Source organism: Gadus macrocephalus, chromosome 18 (assembly GCF_031168955.1).
Source record: "Gadus macrocephalus chromosome 18, ASM3116895v1".
NCBI lineage: Eukaryota > Metazoa > Chordata > Actinopteri > Gadiformes > Gadidae > Gadus > Gadus macrocephalus.
In genome coordinates, this window is record NC_082399.1 from 15,555,055 (window position 1) to 15,570,626 (window position 15,572).

Here is a 15,572-nt window from a genome sequence, read left to right on the forward strand (position 1 = left end):
ATAACAATAATGCGTTTATAAAAGTTCCTTGCAGCGCCGTCCGGCAGCCTGAGCTGTGCACCCGCAACCTCTCACTCACTCCAACAGCCGCAACAATCACAAACTGTCAACATCGCAACCAAGTCGATTTTGTCGAGAAGGAAGTAACTGAGCGGCCCCTCCCGAAGTGGTACAGCCCAGGTGGGCCTGGAACTGCGATTGGTCGGAAAGACGTAACAGCTAATCACAAGATTGAACTCTCGTTCAGGCTCGAACAGAGTGACACACAAACACACACACACTTTGAAGGAGTTTTTCACCCGCTCCGTATCCTCGCTTGCCCCAACAAGTTTGTGCAGCGTGCTTGTTGTTTTGTTTCCGGTGTAGCTAGATGCGGTATGGTGTTGTAGTTTTTCTAACGTGACTAGTTTCTAGACAGCAGGTGAAAAAACGACAACATTTGTCAAGCCAAAAGAACGTTAATTGCCCGTTAAAAAAAATAACGCTGTTAAAATTGGTTTGCGTTAATGCCGTTAATAACGCGTTAAACTGACAGCACTCATACATTTATATATATATACAGTATATACCGGTATATATATAAGGTCTGTCTCACATTTTACTAACTTGAATGGAACTTTAGATGTTTGGGAATAAGCAGCAGGTAGCTATTTAATGCTATAATAAACTGCATATTTTGTTTATTTAAGTAAAGCATTATGAGAAAATGTGCACGCGCATTATAACAATATCCATTTTCATTTTCCCTCTTGGCTCAGCCCCGGATGTTTATGAAACCTAGAAACGCCCCTGGTGCCATGAATCGCTCACCTCCCTCTTCGTGTTTAGTGCGTGTAGTTACACATTTCTCCCAATAGAGGGCAGCATGAGGCTGAAGCAGATGGTCACAGAAGTAGCGCGACTGCACCTCTTTTGGTAGTTACGATTTATTACAGCCCGAGTATAATCTCATAATGGCCTACCCTTTGAATATAGGTTTTAAATGGCCATTTTAGTACTTAAATAGAAAAAAAAAGATAAAGATATACAGACTCATATAAACATCAAGGGCCGATAATAACAAACTTATGCAGGGCCAATAATTGGTTTTGAATTGAATTAGAAAACACTTTCAGAGAGCACAGATTAGACTGAATACTTTCAGAGCAGTAGTACCAAGAAGTATGAGGGATAACATGTGGCCCCAAACTGCAGAAGGGTGACCGTGGGATGAGAGAGTCCTTAATGTCCTGCAGAATCATGATGACCACATTAAAACCAACCCAAGCAATGACATTAAACCAATGGTTCGTAGCAGCCCAATCGGCTCCGGAGCCCTGGCTCTACATCATTGCTTCACAACCATCTCAGGGCTGGCCCGTTATTATCCCAGCCACACATTCAAGGCACACCAACTCAAAGTTGTAAGGAATAATTATGAAAAACGTCACACACATTATTAATGGTATTAGTAATTTCCACAAAAGGGTGTCAAAAGATAATCATGGATTCAGGCTCGCTCTAATCAGACACACAAATGTTTTCTTTCTCCAAAAATAAAATAAAAAGAATATATATATATATATATATATATATATATATATATATATATATATATACATATATATGAATAAACAATTAAGCAAATCCTAAATAATGCCAATTATATTGTAAATAGGAACTTTTTCTCGTACACAACCGTATGCCTGGTCGGGTGCTTCTGTTCTAGAGGACAGCAGCAAAGCTTCTGACCCTGATGCTGCGATTTTCTGCTAGCTGTGGGCCCTGGTAGCAGAGGAAGACCCCAGCAGGCCCTGGTAGCAGAGGAAGACCCCAGCAGGCCCTGGTAGCAGAGGAAGAGCAGCATGCCCTGGTAGCAGAGGAAGCAGGAGCTGCAGTAGATTCAGGTCCTGATGTTCTGCTAGCTGGTGGCAGACCCCAGCATGCCCTGGTAGCAGAGGAATCTGGAGTTGCAGTAGACCAGGGGCTTGTTGGGACAGGACTGGACCATCTCAGGCTTGTGGGAGCTGAAGGGGCTGGGTCCGCTGGCCAGGACCTTGATCTCCATGTCATGGAGGATACCGAGCGAAGCCTGGAGCTCTGCATCGCTGGGTAGACAACAGACACCAGACACTGAGACAAGGGTCTGGTGGTGGAGTTTGGTATGTTCTGTTTTGTGGAGTAGTGCGTGCTGTTGTATTATTGTGTGTTGTGCTGTTGTATTATGGTGTGTTGTGCTGTTGTATTATGGGCATAGTGGGCACATTTCAAGGGCCCTGGCCAATGGGGGGGGCCCTTGGTATATATATAAATATATTTTATTTATTTTAACATAAAAAAATAAAATGGCCAAGACTTTGGTCATAAAAGGATTTGAATGATTTTGATTTGCAAAATAAATACATCACATTTAAAAAGATAAATAACGTGACGTAACTTCAATGTCATAGTGCTTGGTCAACGGTCAATTTCACAGTGAAAATGAGGAAACGTGTGCTAAGCGGGTCGGCATAGCGTAAACGAAAGATTGAAAAAGACACTAAAGATACGTTAAAGGAAGTAATGAGGTGTTTTTAAAGTCATGATATTAACCTGACAGATTCCATGTTCTGCTGTTAAGACGTGCGGCTGGCACTATGCATGCCCGCAGCCGTGGGGTTAGATAATCTCTCTCTCTCTCTCTCTCTCTCTCTCTCTCTCTCTCTCTCTCTCTCTCTCTCTCTCTCTCTCTCTCTCTCTCTCTCTGTATTATGTATGTATGTATATGTTGTATTATGGTGTGTTGTGCTGTTGTATTATGGTAAGTTGTGTTGCATCATATTGGGGGACTGACCTGAACAGGCTGAAGAAAGTAGGGATGTTGTAATCGCTCAGGAGCAGCAGAGTGGGCATCCAGCCCTCTAGAAGACCAGGGTTGGCATGGAAACCTGGAAACCACCACACAACAGGTAGAAGAGTTGCTTAATAGTGTTGATTAGTCACTGTGGGTCTCGTTGCCAGTGCTTGTATTTATGATGTGTAGTTCTATTTTTGGATAGGTCTGGGTAAGGCAGCAGTCACTTTTAGACAACAACTTTATTAATCCCCGGAGAGGAAATTCCTTTGTTGCAACAGGCCAGCAGCAGTGGAAAACACAGGATAAGATACAATACAGTAACCATACAAAGTACTAATGAAAACAAAAATAGACGCTAAAGTAAATGCCAAAGTAAAGACCAACAGAACAAACACGGCAAACAGAACAGACGGTATAAACAATATCAATTATAATTAATAAAATGGTACCAGTACATCACAGTATATTAAAGTGTATAAGAAGGCACTTTTAATCAAGGGAACTTAGACTTAACATGTCATTTAGCAGGTAGGGGTTAGACGGAGACAAGTCATTGATGAGCAGTTAGGGGTTAGACAGTGAACATAGAGGCAGGTCATTAAGGAGAAGGTAGGGGTTTGACAGTGAATACAGAGACAGGATATTAAGGAGCGGGTTGGGGTTAGACAGTGAATACAGAGACAGGTCATCAAGGAGCGGGTAGGGGTTAGACAGTGAATACAGAGACAGGTCATTAAGGAGCAGGTAGGGGTTAGACAGTGAACATAGAGACAGGTCATTAAGGAGAAGGTAGGGGTTAGACAGTGAATACAGAGACAGGTCATTAAGGAGCAGGTAGGGGTTAGACAGTGAACATAGAGACAGGTCATTAAGGAGAAGGTAGGGGTTAGACAGTGAATACAGAGACAGGTCATTAAGGAGCAGGTAGGGGTTAGACAGTGAATACAGAGACAGGTCATTAAGGAGCAGGTAGGGGTTAAATTTTACTATACCCTTAGAAGGATTATAATTTGTTCGATATGTATTCTATATGAATGAGATGTGCATTGAAAAAAACAGAGTGGAATGGACAAGGGTATTCACAGAGGTGAAAGGATGAGGGAAGCTGGGTGAAGGGTATCTACGAAGGTGAAAGGGTGAGGCTGGGTGAAAGGGTATCCACCAATATGGGCCAAAGGAAATGGTGCTTGAAGACCATGAGCATAGTTGCTCGGCACTCTGTCGTCTGATCTGGCTGAATTCTCTGGTTCTGGATTGTCTCTGTAAGCAGAGGCAGGCCTGGAACCCATGATGACACAAGGTGTATCACCCGGAGAGATTCCAAAAGCCTCTGTACGGGGCGCTCAGGGACAGGTTACCCCCTTTCCCCAAGAGTCTGTACAGCTGTCAGGGCGAGCAGTCAGGCTCTCTGTATATTAAGCTTCCCTGGACGCTTAGCTGCTAGCTGAGACACTGCTGATCTGAGCAGCACTGGCCAGCTCCTCTAGCACTTGGCTAGCCTCCTCCCGGAGCTATTTAAAGCACTGCATGGCTACCTGATCTGCTGCATGCGCCGTGCTGCATTGAATTTCTAGCACATCAGCACCCTTGCCTCAGGGGCTGTTTATGTCATAGATTAATTTGTATAGGATGGTGGTACTACTAATTGATGCAATACACTTGCAGAATTGTATTGTACAATGTACAAAGACAGAATGTAGAGGTGCCCGATATGTTTTACATAAATAACTCAAAATACGTGATAGGACCTACCATAATCCTTCTTGCTTAGGAAGGTTCCTAACTGGCTGAAATGAAACAGAAGTACCTTAATGGCAGTCATGATAAGAGCTGTTTGAATTCCCTTAATGCTAAGGAAAGTTGCCTTTCTGATCTCCTTTAGAATTAGATACACTGGATCATCCTTTACCAAAGGAAAGAGGATAAGGCCTTCCCACAATTGCATGCGACAGGAGCATTTAAAGTGACTCACCATTCATCCATTCACAAAAACAAACGTTCAGCATGACCAACAATTATTTTCATACAATCCGTCAGTAAGGTTTGTGACGATAAATATAGGTGGACAGGTGTGGACACAGGGGGGTGTCTTCAGGGACTATACCTCTGTTACCAGTCAACAACCTCCTCCTCCTCTCTCCGTATACTCAGACATAAGCATTGAAAGAGGTTTGTGAACACCAACAGTTAATCCTTGTTTCAAACCCTGTGGAATTGTTTTAGAGTGAATATGCCTGGGGCTGATTGTCCCGTATTAGCCGGGATGTCCCGTAAGACTCCGATGCAGCCTATGCAGCAGATAATGCCAATGTCCACTTTGGAAGACATCATTCTGTTTACAAGTTATTGAGCAGTTCCAACAACCCATTCTCAAAGCTTATTGCCCAGCTCATATGGTTCCAATCGTCTGCAGGCAACGCCTGCAGTCGGCTGTCAGTGGAATTCGACTGCGTGCATTTTCTGCCTTTGTGTACAATGAATGGTGTGAAATTCTGAGTCATGTTCAAGTCAGCTCTTATGTCAATCTTCAATCTTCTGGAGTCAATCGTCACTGAAGAGGATTTTTGAGGAGGTAGAAAAAGCTGGAGGTGCTGAGATTATCTGTGCTTTTTATTTTTTCTGTCACCACAATGCTTGGTGTTTTTGACCAACTCATAAAAAGCTAGAGGACTCAAGGCTCTGCATCACAGCTGATAAGGAGGGAGGGCCAAGGGGCTTCCCGGTAGAGCGCATACCATTAAGGCTTAGTCCTGATCGCAGCTTCGATCGCAGTTCCTGCCCGTGGTCATTTGCTGCATGTCCTCCCCTCTCTCTCCCATTCCTTCCTGTCTATCTCTCTCTATCATAAAGCATAACAAATGAAAGTTCAAAATATAGAACCTTCAAGAGAAACAGAACAGCTCTTTTGGATAACAGACTGAGTGGCTAATGGACAGACAGTGTCGGTACAAAGGTTCAAGCCACAAATGGAATGGTGAACCTGAGACCGATGGCTGCCATGAGGAGCTCTCCTTCACTGACTTGGAGCAGGTGGTGGCTGCCCTCTGAAATACTGAGACAGAAGTATGGTCCAACTCTAAGAATAGTTGTGTTCTTGTCAGGAGGAAATACCGAAAGCCAGACAGGATACCTCAAAATCCACCAGTGAGAGGTGGGTGTCAGTTTTGTAAAACATTGCCAACTTGATCTACATGTTCAGCATTGTCTCATTTGTCCTCAGCGTTCTCCAATATCTTTGTAGAGCGGATTTCTCTCTTAAATGGTCGGACTTAAGAAACATGCAGCACAGATCTCCTCACCAAAACTCCTGACTCATCTGGGAGGTACTGCCTATGCAAAAAATGCAACATGTAGTACAACATGTACGTCCATAACAGCAGGTTCCTAACTAAGACTGTGCTTAACTACAGTAGGCAGGGTCGTTTCAAGCTATCTGGGGGCCCTATGTAAAATTTTGTTTCGGGGCCCCTATTTTGTGGATGCATGATTGGGGGTTTCCAAACCCTCTAAGTCGGTCCAATGGCATGCATTTAAAATGTAAATTAATACATCTGAGGAATCATGAGGAAGAGAGGCTAGATCTGTGAAAAACATTAAATTCTCCCAAATTCAAGCTAAACAACTCAAGTTGACCACAGCAATTTAAACATACAGAAAGGATAAATGGGAAACACTGGGGCACCCCTACAGCAAGAATTTCTTGAAAAGTTGCAGGATTTACAGAATCTGCATTATAACATCTCACAAATGTGGATAAATGAGACAGATGCTGCATTTTTTTTTATGATTTTTTGAAAATGTTAGGAACAAAATTGTTAAGGAATCAAAAATAAAGGCATTATTGCAACTGATTATTACTGAATACATAAAAATATCTCTTTCCCACAAAAAAAACTGAAAAAAATATTTTGTTTACATTACAGAATGAACATAAATGAACATAAATAATGACAGTAGAATCTATTCTATATAATAGTTCGAATTATGAAAAAAACATAACAAACCAATAATATATATGTTTGTTATATTATATATATGTTTTGGTTAATGTTGAACTATATACATGTAACGCTAATCCCCCTTCATGATAATTTTGGGTCTGTTAATTGTGATTCAGCAGGTTGTGGCTAGTATCCCCTCACTAGCAAAAATCTGTATGACCACAGTCAATAATGTAGTCGTACGATAGCTGCTTGCCGATCTCCTGATTGATGCTGATTATAACGAGTCCACTGAGGCGATCCTGTCCCAGGAATGACCTCCGATAGGTTTTAATGAGCTTTAGTTTGAAAAGCTCCTCTCTGCTGAGGTCACGGTTATAGGGAGAGTGCAGGCATTCCCAGGGCCATGCACAGATCAGTTACAGTTCCTTCAGCTGCTTTTTGTGGATGAAGGAGAGAAGCTCCAGTGCAGTCATGTCACCGAAGGCGGGCTTGGCAAGTTGCTGATTTCAAGAGCCAGTTCCTTTCAATCAATGTCATCTTCGTCTCCAGTGCTGAAATTGCTGCATTGATCGTCGCAATTTCTAGCCTCCTCATGGCCCCTCAGATAGGTTTCATAGGCAAAGTGTTTCCTTGTGCTTCTCAACCTCTTCTACTTAAGCCTCCACATTAATCTCCTCACATACTTCTTTAGCAGAGTCCTGAGCTGCAGCAAAGCCTGTGTCTCTATATCTTGTCAGTGAGGTTCTTTACCTTCATGATGAGGTCAACTGCCACATCAAGCAGCATTGGGGCAGACTACAGGAGCATGCTCCCATGGTTTATTTGGTTGAGGAAATCATACCATACCACTGTGCAATGTTGAAGCGGTATGACCCAACCTCCTCTGCCAAAGCTTGGCCTTCATCCTTGGTCAGGGTCAGGGCATTTGCTGCTTTGTCCCTGACCTCCAGCATTGCCTCCCTCATGTTAGGGCCCTGGTACCACACAGCCTCTATGCTGTTGACACGGATCTCCCACCATGTTTCACTCTAGGATTTCAGTGTCAGAGTCACATGGTCCACAAGATTGCCCAAGATATAAGATTCTGTATATTGCCAAACTGGCTGATGGCACTGCGGATACTTTTGCTGTATCAGCCACCACCAGGTTCAATGTATGTTCCCCACATGGAACATAAAATGTGCAAGGATTTTTCTCCAGCAGCCTTCCTTGAACACCTTGGTTCCTCATAACTCAAAAAAGTTAATTTAGTCTAACTTGATAATTTAACTTGTATGTTCATGTAAACAGACATTTGTTTGTACCTGACATGTTTCCACTACTTCCTGCAGTCTTCTTCAGAAGTAATAATATACAGCTCCTCAAGCCGGTTCAGAATAAAATATGATACTGTAAACCAAGACCTGCTGTTTGGGAAGCCAGACGAAATACTAGAAAGTGTTCTTTGATTTCCAGATTGAATTTCTTTCTTAGATTAAAAACCTAAAATGTCAGCCTCGAAAATTCTTACTACTGCCCTATAGGACATATTGTGTGTTTGAGGTGCTTCATACACCACCCGCAAAAGTTGCTCTGACATAATTTCCTGGCTTGTAGCACTAATAGCGTTCATGTTTGTCTTTGTGAATCATTTGCTGGTCATTGTTATTGTTAGCTACATTAGCCTTGTATTGCACGCACAGCAAGGCCGTGCAATGCATAAATTGGTGACCCGTATTAAAGCAACAATGTAATCAAGTGTGTAAGAGAATTTAAAAACAAACCCTATAATTACCAACGTGGTACAAATGCAACAGTCTCTTTATGGACGCAGCCATCTACAGGGCTCTCAAGTTTTGAACTGAGGTCAGAGTGAGATTTTGTCAGCGGGGGGTATATTAACATGTGACTGCATACAAATGTGTCCACAGACATGGTGACTATAAAACAATAATGGTAAAAAGGTAAATACAAAACATGGCGGTAACTAAGCAAGTCAAACCGTCCAATCTGAAGGCTCTACTTAACCACTCCACCTACTCACTTCCACCAATGCAAAGCGAACAGAACTGAGTAGGGGAGGGCGTAGCCTAACTAGTTTGTGAATGACCCAGAGAAACGCAACGCAAATTCAATGTGAAAGTGTGAAAAATCCCGGACGATTTTGAAATTCCGCCACACATTTTTTTAGAAGTGTCTCAAAAAGAGGGTATGTCCGGGCAAAAGAGGACGTCTGGTTACCCTACTTACGGGAAACCCATTTAATTCTTGCCTGTTCTACGCTTAAAGGGACACTGTGTGAAAATTACTCCCATCTAGTGGTACAATTGTATATTGCATTCAAACTAATAATGCTCGCTTGTTCAAAAACTACGGTGGGCAGTATGTGCCAAGAAGCTGTGTAATGACATCCAATACTACCTCATCGAGGCATTCGAGTGATGATGAGGTTCGTTATTTAAAACAAATTTCAAACTGCATTGAATCATTAGTGTAAGCTAATGATGTATGAGTAATTATTCCTCGAGCAAGATAGTGAATTATTTCAGTCATCATTCACTCTGGCTCAGAGTGAAAACGTGTTTGCATTTCCTGTACCACGTAGTGCTTTTTGTCCCTCTCGGCAGTTCATAGACCGGACGAACATGGAAGCCTCCATGAATCTTACCTGTCCTATGTAACTACATAATTATTCTTCGCTCAGGAGGATAAGTGAGATTTTTGGCAGAGATAATTTTACACCAATGAGGACTTATTTATGAATGAATACGTTGATTTGAGGTAATAAATGACTTAAAATATTACACATTGTCCCTTTAAAAAGCGGCCCAAATTAATGGGATCTATTCTGGTAAGAAATACGCGTGAGAATTTCTGCGTAAGAAATACGAAGTGTGGCGTGTGAGCGTGTGCATTGGTTGAATTGCGTGTGTCTCACGCCGAATGCGTGAGACTTGAGGGCCCTGCATCTATGTTTACCGAGTCGTACGGTCAACCTCACTGTACTTGGTTGACTCTCAGAACCCAAGTGGGACTGACAAAAAAGGGGGCATTCCTCTGTGAAATGCCGCAAGAAAGCTGGGAGATTTCCCACTTTGCAACTTGTGGTACACGAGGCATCTCGGACACACCATTAGCCATTGTACAACTGAAAACAAAATGTTAACCTTTTTTTTTTTTTTTTTTGTTAAATATGATAAAAACGACACAAATACTGATCTTAATGTGGCTTAATTACCTTAAAGAAAGTCAGGTTGAGTTGAAGTTTATACCATTCACACGGCATCATAAGGACATGCTATGATGAGAATAGCAAGTCTCAAGGAATTTGCAAAATATTTAAAAAAAATCTGAAGAGGTGAAATTTAGGCGAAAACAAGAGATTAATGAGGCTGGATGAAAGGGATGAAAGAATGAGGCAATTTCCCAGTTTGAAAATGAATTGAACCAAATGGGCTTAATGTATCTTAATGTGTCTTAATGTATCTTAATGTGGCTTAATGGCCTTTAACTGATTCAAAGAAATCAGAAAATAATCTCAAGGACATCTGACTCTACAGCCTCCAAAAGGAAAACAGATAATTAATAAACACTTCAGAAATCAAATAAATAGTTAATTGCATCGGAACAAGCCAAAATAACAACTTAATTGAGTAAAGGATCTAAAGCCAAGTCAGATTGAGATGGAATTCCTACCATTCTCACTGCACCATGAGGACATGCTCTGAGGAGACGGTGTGAAGTCAATCTCAATCTGACTTCGCTTCTTTAATCCATTATTATTTTTTTCACTGGTGGGGAACATAAAAACGTGATTCTTTACTTATTAGGTCACCCAACCCATAAAACCACCTCATTAACCAGATCAAAGTTCAAAATGTCAACCAGGTCTAAGTTCAAATTCTCATGAATCATAGGTCAGTGACTCTGGACAGAAGGTGGTAAACCCTCATGTGGTTCAATCCTGACACAAGGTTTCTTCTCTCCTACCATCCCAGCCTATGTCTGAGGCCTGGTAGCCCTGAATCAATACCACCCAGTCTGTATCCAGTGATCCGCTCATGTTTAGAAACGCTGTCTGTCAGAGGCTACTGACTACTACACGGCCACCAGACAGGAAGCGGATGTTGTAAACCGGCCCCTCCTCGGGGCCGGTTTACAACATCCGTTTCCTGTCAGTTTGCGTTTTGCGGTCTACCTGTCCTCTACCTCGAGCGAGATTCCCTTACTCATCCCTACCTTCGCCTTAAGGAGGACACGTATCTGGAGACCTCCTCGGAAACAGAGCGCCGCATGGAACAAGAAGTGCCCAGATCTGGTGGACTTGTTTACCAGCATGGATCAGCTTGCCCCATGCTGCTGATTAGCATCAATATCAGGGTAGCCGGGTGAGTCTACGTACCGGGGTGGAAGCCGACCACCAGGTCCGGTCTGGCCGCCTTCTCCGTCTCCACCAGCTCCTCCCAGAAGTTGTGGTAGAGGCCCTTGTAGGCGCTGATGTAGACCCTCTCCTCGGGGCCGATCGCCTTGAGGGGGGGCCTGATGACGGGGCCGTCCACCAGCTCCGGCCCCACCAGCACCACCTCCACCCCCTGGTGTCCGGGGAAGGCGCGGTTCAACTCGTCGTAGTCCGTCAGACGGGCCCCCATGGACTCGTTCAGAGAGGCCCCCGCCAGGTGGATGGTCAGGGGCTTGTCGCGGGGGTCCAGGCCGAAGCGCTGCAGGGCGGCCACCACGGTCAGCACCCGGGAGAGGAACTCGCTCTGGACGCGCCACACCGCATCTCGCAGGTCGGCGGCTTCGGGCCGCGGCCGCTCCACGTTGCTCCACAGGGTGTCCATGTTGGGGGAGATGAGGACGCCGTCCAGGGCCGCGTCGAAGCCCCCCTGCAGGGCCAGCCAGGCCTCCCAGCTCCCCACCTCGGCCGCCGGCCGGCTCCACTGCGGCTCCGTGGGGACGGGGAGGTCTCCTGGGGAGACAAAGGCTCGGGGCTCACAACATGTCTGGTTTAAGATAAATGTTTATAGATACAGATATGTGGATTAATATAAAGATGTATATATATATATATGTTATATACACATATATATCTAAATAGATTTGGGTGTATATATAAAGATATATATGTATATATACACATATATCTATAGAGATATTTGATTGTTTGTCTAATCAAGGTTGCCTCGATTAGACTGCAACTATTTGGCATTGAACCCAGAACCTCTCAGCTTGGAATCCAACTCCCTACCTACCCACTACCATCCGCTGAGAGTCGAGGGTCAGAGGTGAGGGTCAGGTCAGAGGGGAGGGTCAGGTCAGAGGTGAGGGTCAGGTCAGAGGTCAGAGGTGAGGGTCAGGTCAGAGGGGGAGGGTCAGGTCAGAGGGGAGGGTCAGGTCAGAGGGGAGTGTGAACTCACCAGTGAACATCAACCACTCCACCAGGCGGTCGATAGCCACCAGGCGAAGCCTCTTGCAGGCCTTCTTGTGGTCAGGCCAGTCCGCCATCTGACACGGCTTGCTGCAGTAGTACACATTCAGACACCTGGGAGGGGAAGGGAGGGGAGAGAAGGAGACCGAGAGGTAGAGATAGGAAGGGGGAGGGAGGGAGCGGGAGGAAGAGAAAGGCCAAGAGAAAAAGCTAGTCAGATCTCTACCAAAAGCATTGTCTTTTTTGGCATAAGGAGAGCCTTCTATGAGGTCCGACTAGAATCTGCTAATATAAAGGGTCATCTGCTGGTCTGCAGATGAACTCTGAGCACCCAAACCACTCAACCGCATCCACCGGTTAAGGGCAGTGACTCACCGCTTTCAAAGTAAGAGCCAATTGGCAAAAGAGACGAGCCCCATGAGTGAGCTGGCTGCCGCGCGACCTGTGAGTGGCTGCTGAGGCGCGGAGCTTCTGTGCTGCTAATCACATGCCGCCGCTGGAAGTGGCGGCATGTGATTAGTGGCAGCACAGAACGTGGAGCGTTCTGTGCTGCACCGTGCCAAGATACAAATAGAGGATCACGCCATCGCCCTCTGCCTTCCTGTGTGACCTTCTCAGCTAGTGATGCACCACTCATCACCTGCTCTCTCCTCACCTGCTCACCATACATGAAGAGGGGGAAATGAACCAAACATGGTACATGGTATGGGGTGCATGGCTGACTATCTGTAGGTGTGTGTGTGTGTGTGGTTCTACGAGGGATGCATGGTGTACCCATCTATATAGGATGATATGTGGTCATAGACCACAAAGTGTGTATTAGTAACTCTATCCAGGGGTATGTTGGGGGAAAGCCCTGGTCTTTGGCTCCAGGTTTTAGGAAAGGGGTTCCGAAAATGTTTAATGCCGTGACACATTATCTACCACAAATAGTGAGCTATTAATAGTGATAATAAATACGATTTATATAGCGCTTTTCCAGGATTCAAAGTCGCTTGTAAAACATATTCTATTTAAGTGGTGCATTAATAAAGTATCTCCCTTTCTCGCTCCATCAATGCAGTTCCGGTTCTGGTTGTGCTTCTATTTAAAAACAATGAAGAGGAAAGATAAGGTAGGTAGGATTTGGGACACTGCTCCAGATAGAGCGATGTTGGGGATGGAAACCTGGCTAGTATATCCATGAGAGAGCTGGCCGGGACGCTGTCCAACACTCGCATGCTGTTGTTTTTACTGAGGCTCCAAGGACATGGCGCCTTTTCAAACAGATGCCATGACATTAACAGCAAACAGGTGACATTTATCCTAAGAGAATGCTGGACAAGAGGAGACCGGCAGGCAAAGCCCACCGTCAAGGGGATGGTTCCTACTGATGCAGGCTGGCCCTCATCAACTGTTTCTTACTTACTCAATTGGAGAACAAAATAGAGAAAAAATCATGATGTCAGGTTCCTAACATGTGAATAAGAATGTACTGCTTAACATGCACATGTGATGAAAAGTTCCTGCTCAGGTGGGACACATCTTCCCAAGTGTAGGAACTCCTGGTCTAGAAGTCAGGGTGTTGCCCAGCCAAAAGGTTTGGAGTCTACCTATCCTTTACCTCAAGCGAGATTCCCTCACTCATCCCTACCTTCGCCCTAAACAGGACACGTATCTGACAACAAACCACATTTAGCGATTTACTTTAGATAGAATTTCAAGAGTCAATAGTAAAGTTCTCAACACTATTCCCCAGCAACACTACCCATGTCGTGGAGGATAAACCGGCCCCATCCCGTGGACTTACTTCCCACAGCGTTTGAGGGTCTCTGCTCCAGACAGGTTGTGGGGCAGTTTGCTGCATCTGGTGCAGAACTTAAAGGTCTCCTCCATCTTCTGGAACATCTCCTTGTAGTTCTTGAAGGAGATTATTTTGGACTTCCCCTCAACAGCTTCCCTGCAGGCAGCCAAAAAGACATATTGAATGCTGCATCAGTAGAGTGTGTGTAATTGATCACAAAAGCAGTACTTTGTATCTTGAGGGAGGAAAAACTGAGCTCTTCAAGTCCATAGAGCAGATGTTATCGTTATTCATCAAGTGTTTTGTTTATCAAGACAATCATTCAACACATTATTGCAGCTTTACATGTTTTTGAAGCGTGAATGCAATCAATAAAGATAAGGCAGACGAAAAACATTATGAAATTCTCCTCAAATAATCTACATGGAGGTCGTAGACACACAATAAGTGACACAAACAGTGATTTTATGTGGGGGCACAGAATGACTTCGGAGTGGGATAGAGACTGGTCTATAGATCTGTATGAATCAGGGCATTAAGGTTCACTAAAATTAGTAGAAAATATACTCTAAATCTAGCCCCACAGGAAGTGATGTAATCAGGTGACTTAGGGGTCAGGGACACAGCTTCTCGCTCCGAACAGCAACCAGGGCGGGCTCACTTTGGCCCGACCCCGGAGAAGGTCCCTCTGCAGTGCGGTGTGGTACGGCGCGTTTCAACTGCTGGTGGAAATGTAAATCAGAGCAGCGGCACAGACCGGCTCGGTACAGCCAGAGGGTTAAATGGGCCCCGCTCAAGAGGGGCTCTGTCAAACAACCGGCCCCAAACCTTCTTTCTGCAAGCACTAGAATTACAAATCTGGGATATTGATTCCTGGGACCCAGGGGAATGTGTGTATGAATCTTTGCAGCTCTCCTCATCTTGAAAGGGTATAAAAAGGTGTTTGACCTCCGACCTTAGAGTAGAGGAATAACACAGCGTCGGTTTCAACTTCCCCCACCGTGGGATGGAGTAGAAACTTGGGCCTTAAGGCGTGTTAAGACAGCCGGCCTGAGGACGTCTTGTTTATATACGGGTCTGGAGGGGCCACGCCCCTTATGAGGACTAAAAACGTTCCTGTGCATTTCGCTAAGGGTTAGTTTTTTATAGGATAAAGGTCTGTTTCTCAGATATGCACGTTGGATCGGTCGAGTGGAGGGTTTGATTGTTAAGATCCTGTATTCGTCAGATCTAGGTGCTCTTATTGGTCTATTTTGAAAAGATGATCAAAGTCAGTGGGCTCTGATATTGTACCTGTACTCTCCATAGTCTTTCATGTTGAGCTGGTCCAGGAGGACCCCTCCCAGCCCGGGAACGTTGGATTCCAGTGCATTAAATCCCATCTGGTTAGAGAAGACGCTGCCATGAGCTGAGTTCTGCGATGCCATTTTGGGTGGTTTCTGTATTTCGACTGTCAAAGAAAAAAGATAATTGAGTGGTTGTTGTTTTTTTAACCTCAAAGGTTTTTCCTAATCTGACACAACTCAAAGAACATAGAAGTAAGATATATATGGTTCCCTGGACCCCTTGAATACAATAATTATCATAACTTCATTAGTAGTTCATACAGATTAATTTTAAAAT

At 44.4% G+C, this 15,572-nt stretch overlaps 1 protein-coding gene across 1 annotated transcript in view; it reads right to left on the reverse strand.

The window, feature by feature from the left end:
• Window positions 1-910: 910 nt before the first annotated feature.
• LOC132446708 (putative protein MSS51 homolog, mitochondrial) overlaps window positions 911-15,572 on the reverse strand; it is a 16,445-nt gene continuing 1,783 nt past the window's right edge. The window contains exons 2-7 of the mRNA XM_060037146.1: window positions 15,243-15,399; window positions 13,956-14,105; window positions 12,156-12,280; window positions 11,141-11,707; window positions 2,813-2,906; window positions 911-2,087 (exon numbers count right to left, since the gene is read on the reverse strand). Coding sequence (XP_059893129.1) covers window positions 1,901-2,087; window positions 2,813-2,906; window positions 11,141-11,707; window positions 12,156-12,280; window positions 13,956-14,105; window positions 15,243-15,376 — 1,257 coding nt within the window. The 5' untranslated portion in view covers window positions 15,377-15,399 and the 3' untranslated portion in view covers window positions 911-1,900. The remainder of the gene's footprint in view (window positions 2,088-2,812; window positions 2,907-11,140; window positions 11,708-12,155; window positions 12,281-13,955; window positions 14,106-15,242; window positions 15,400-15,572) is intronic.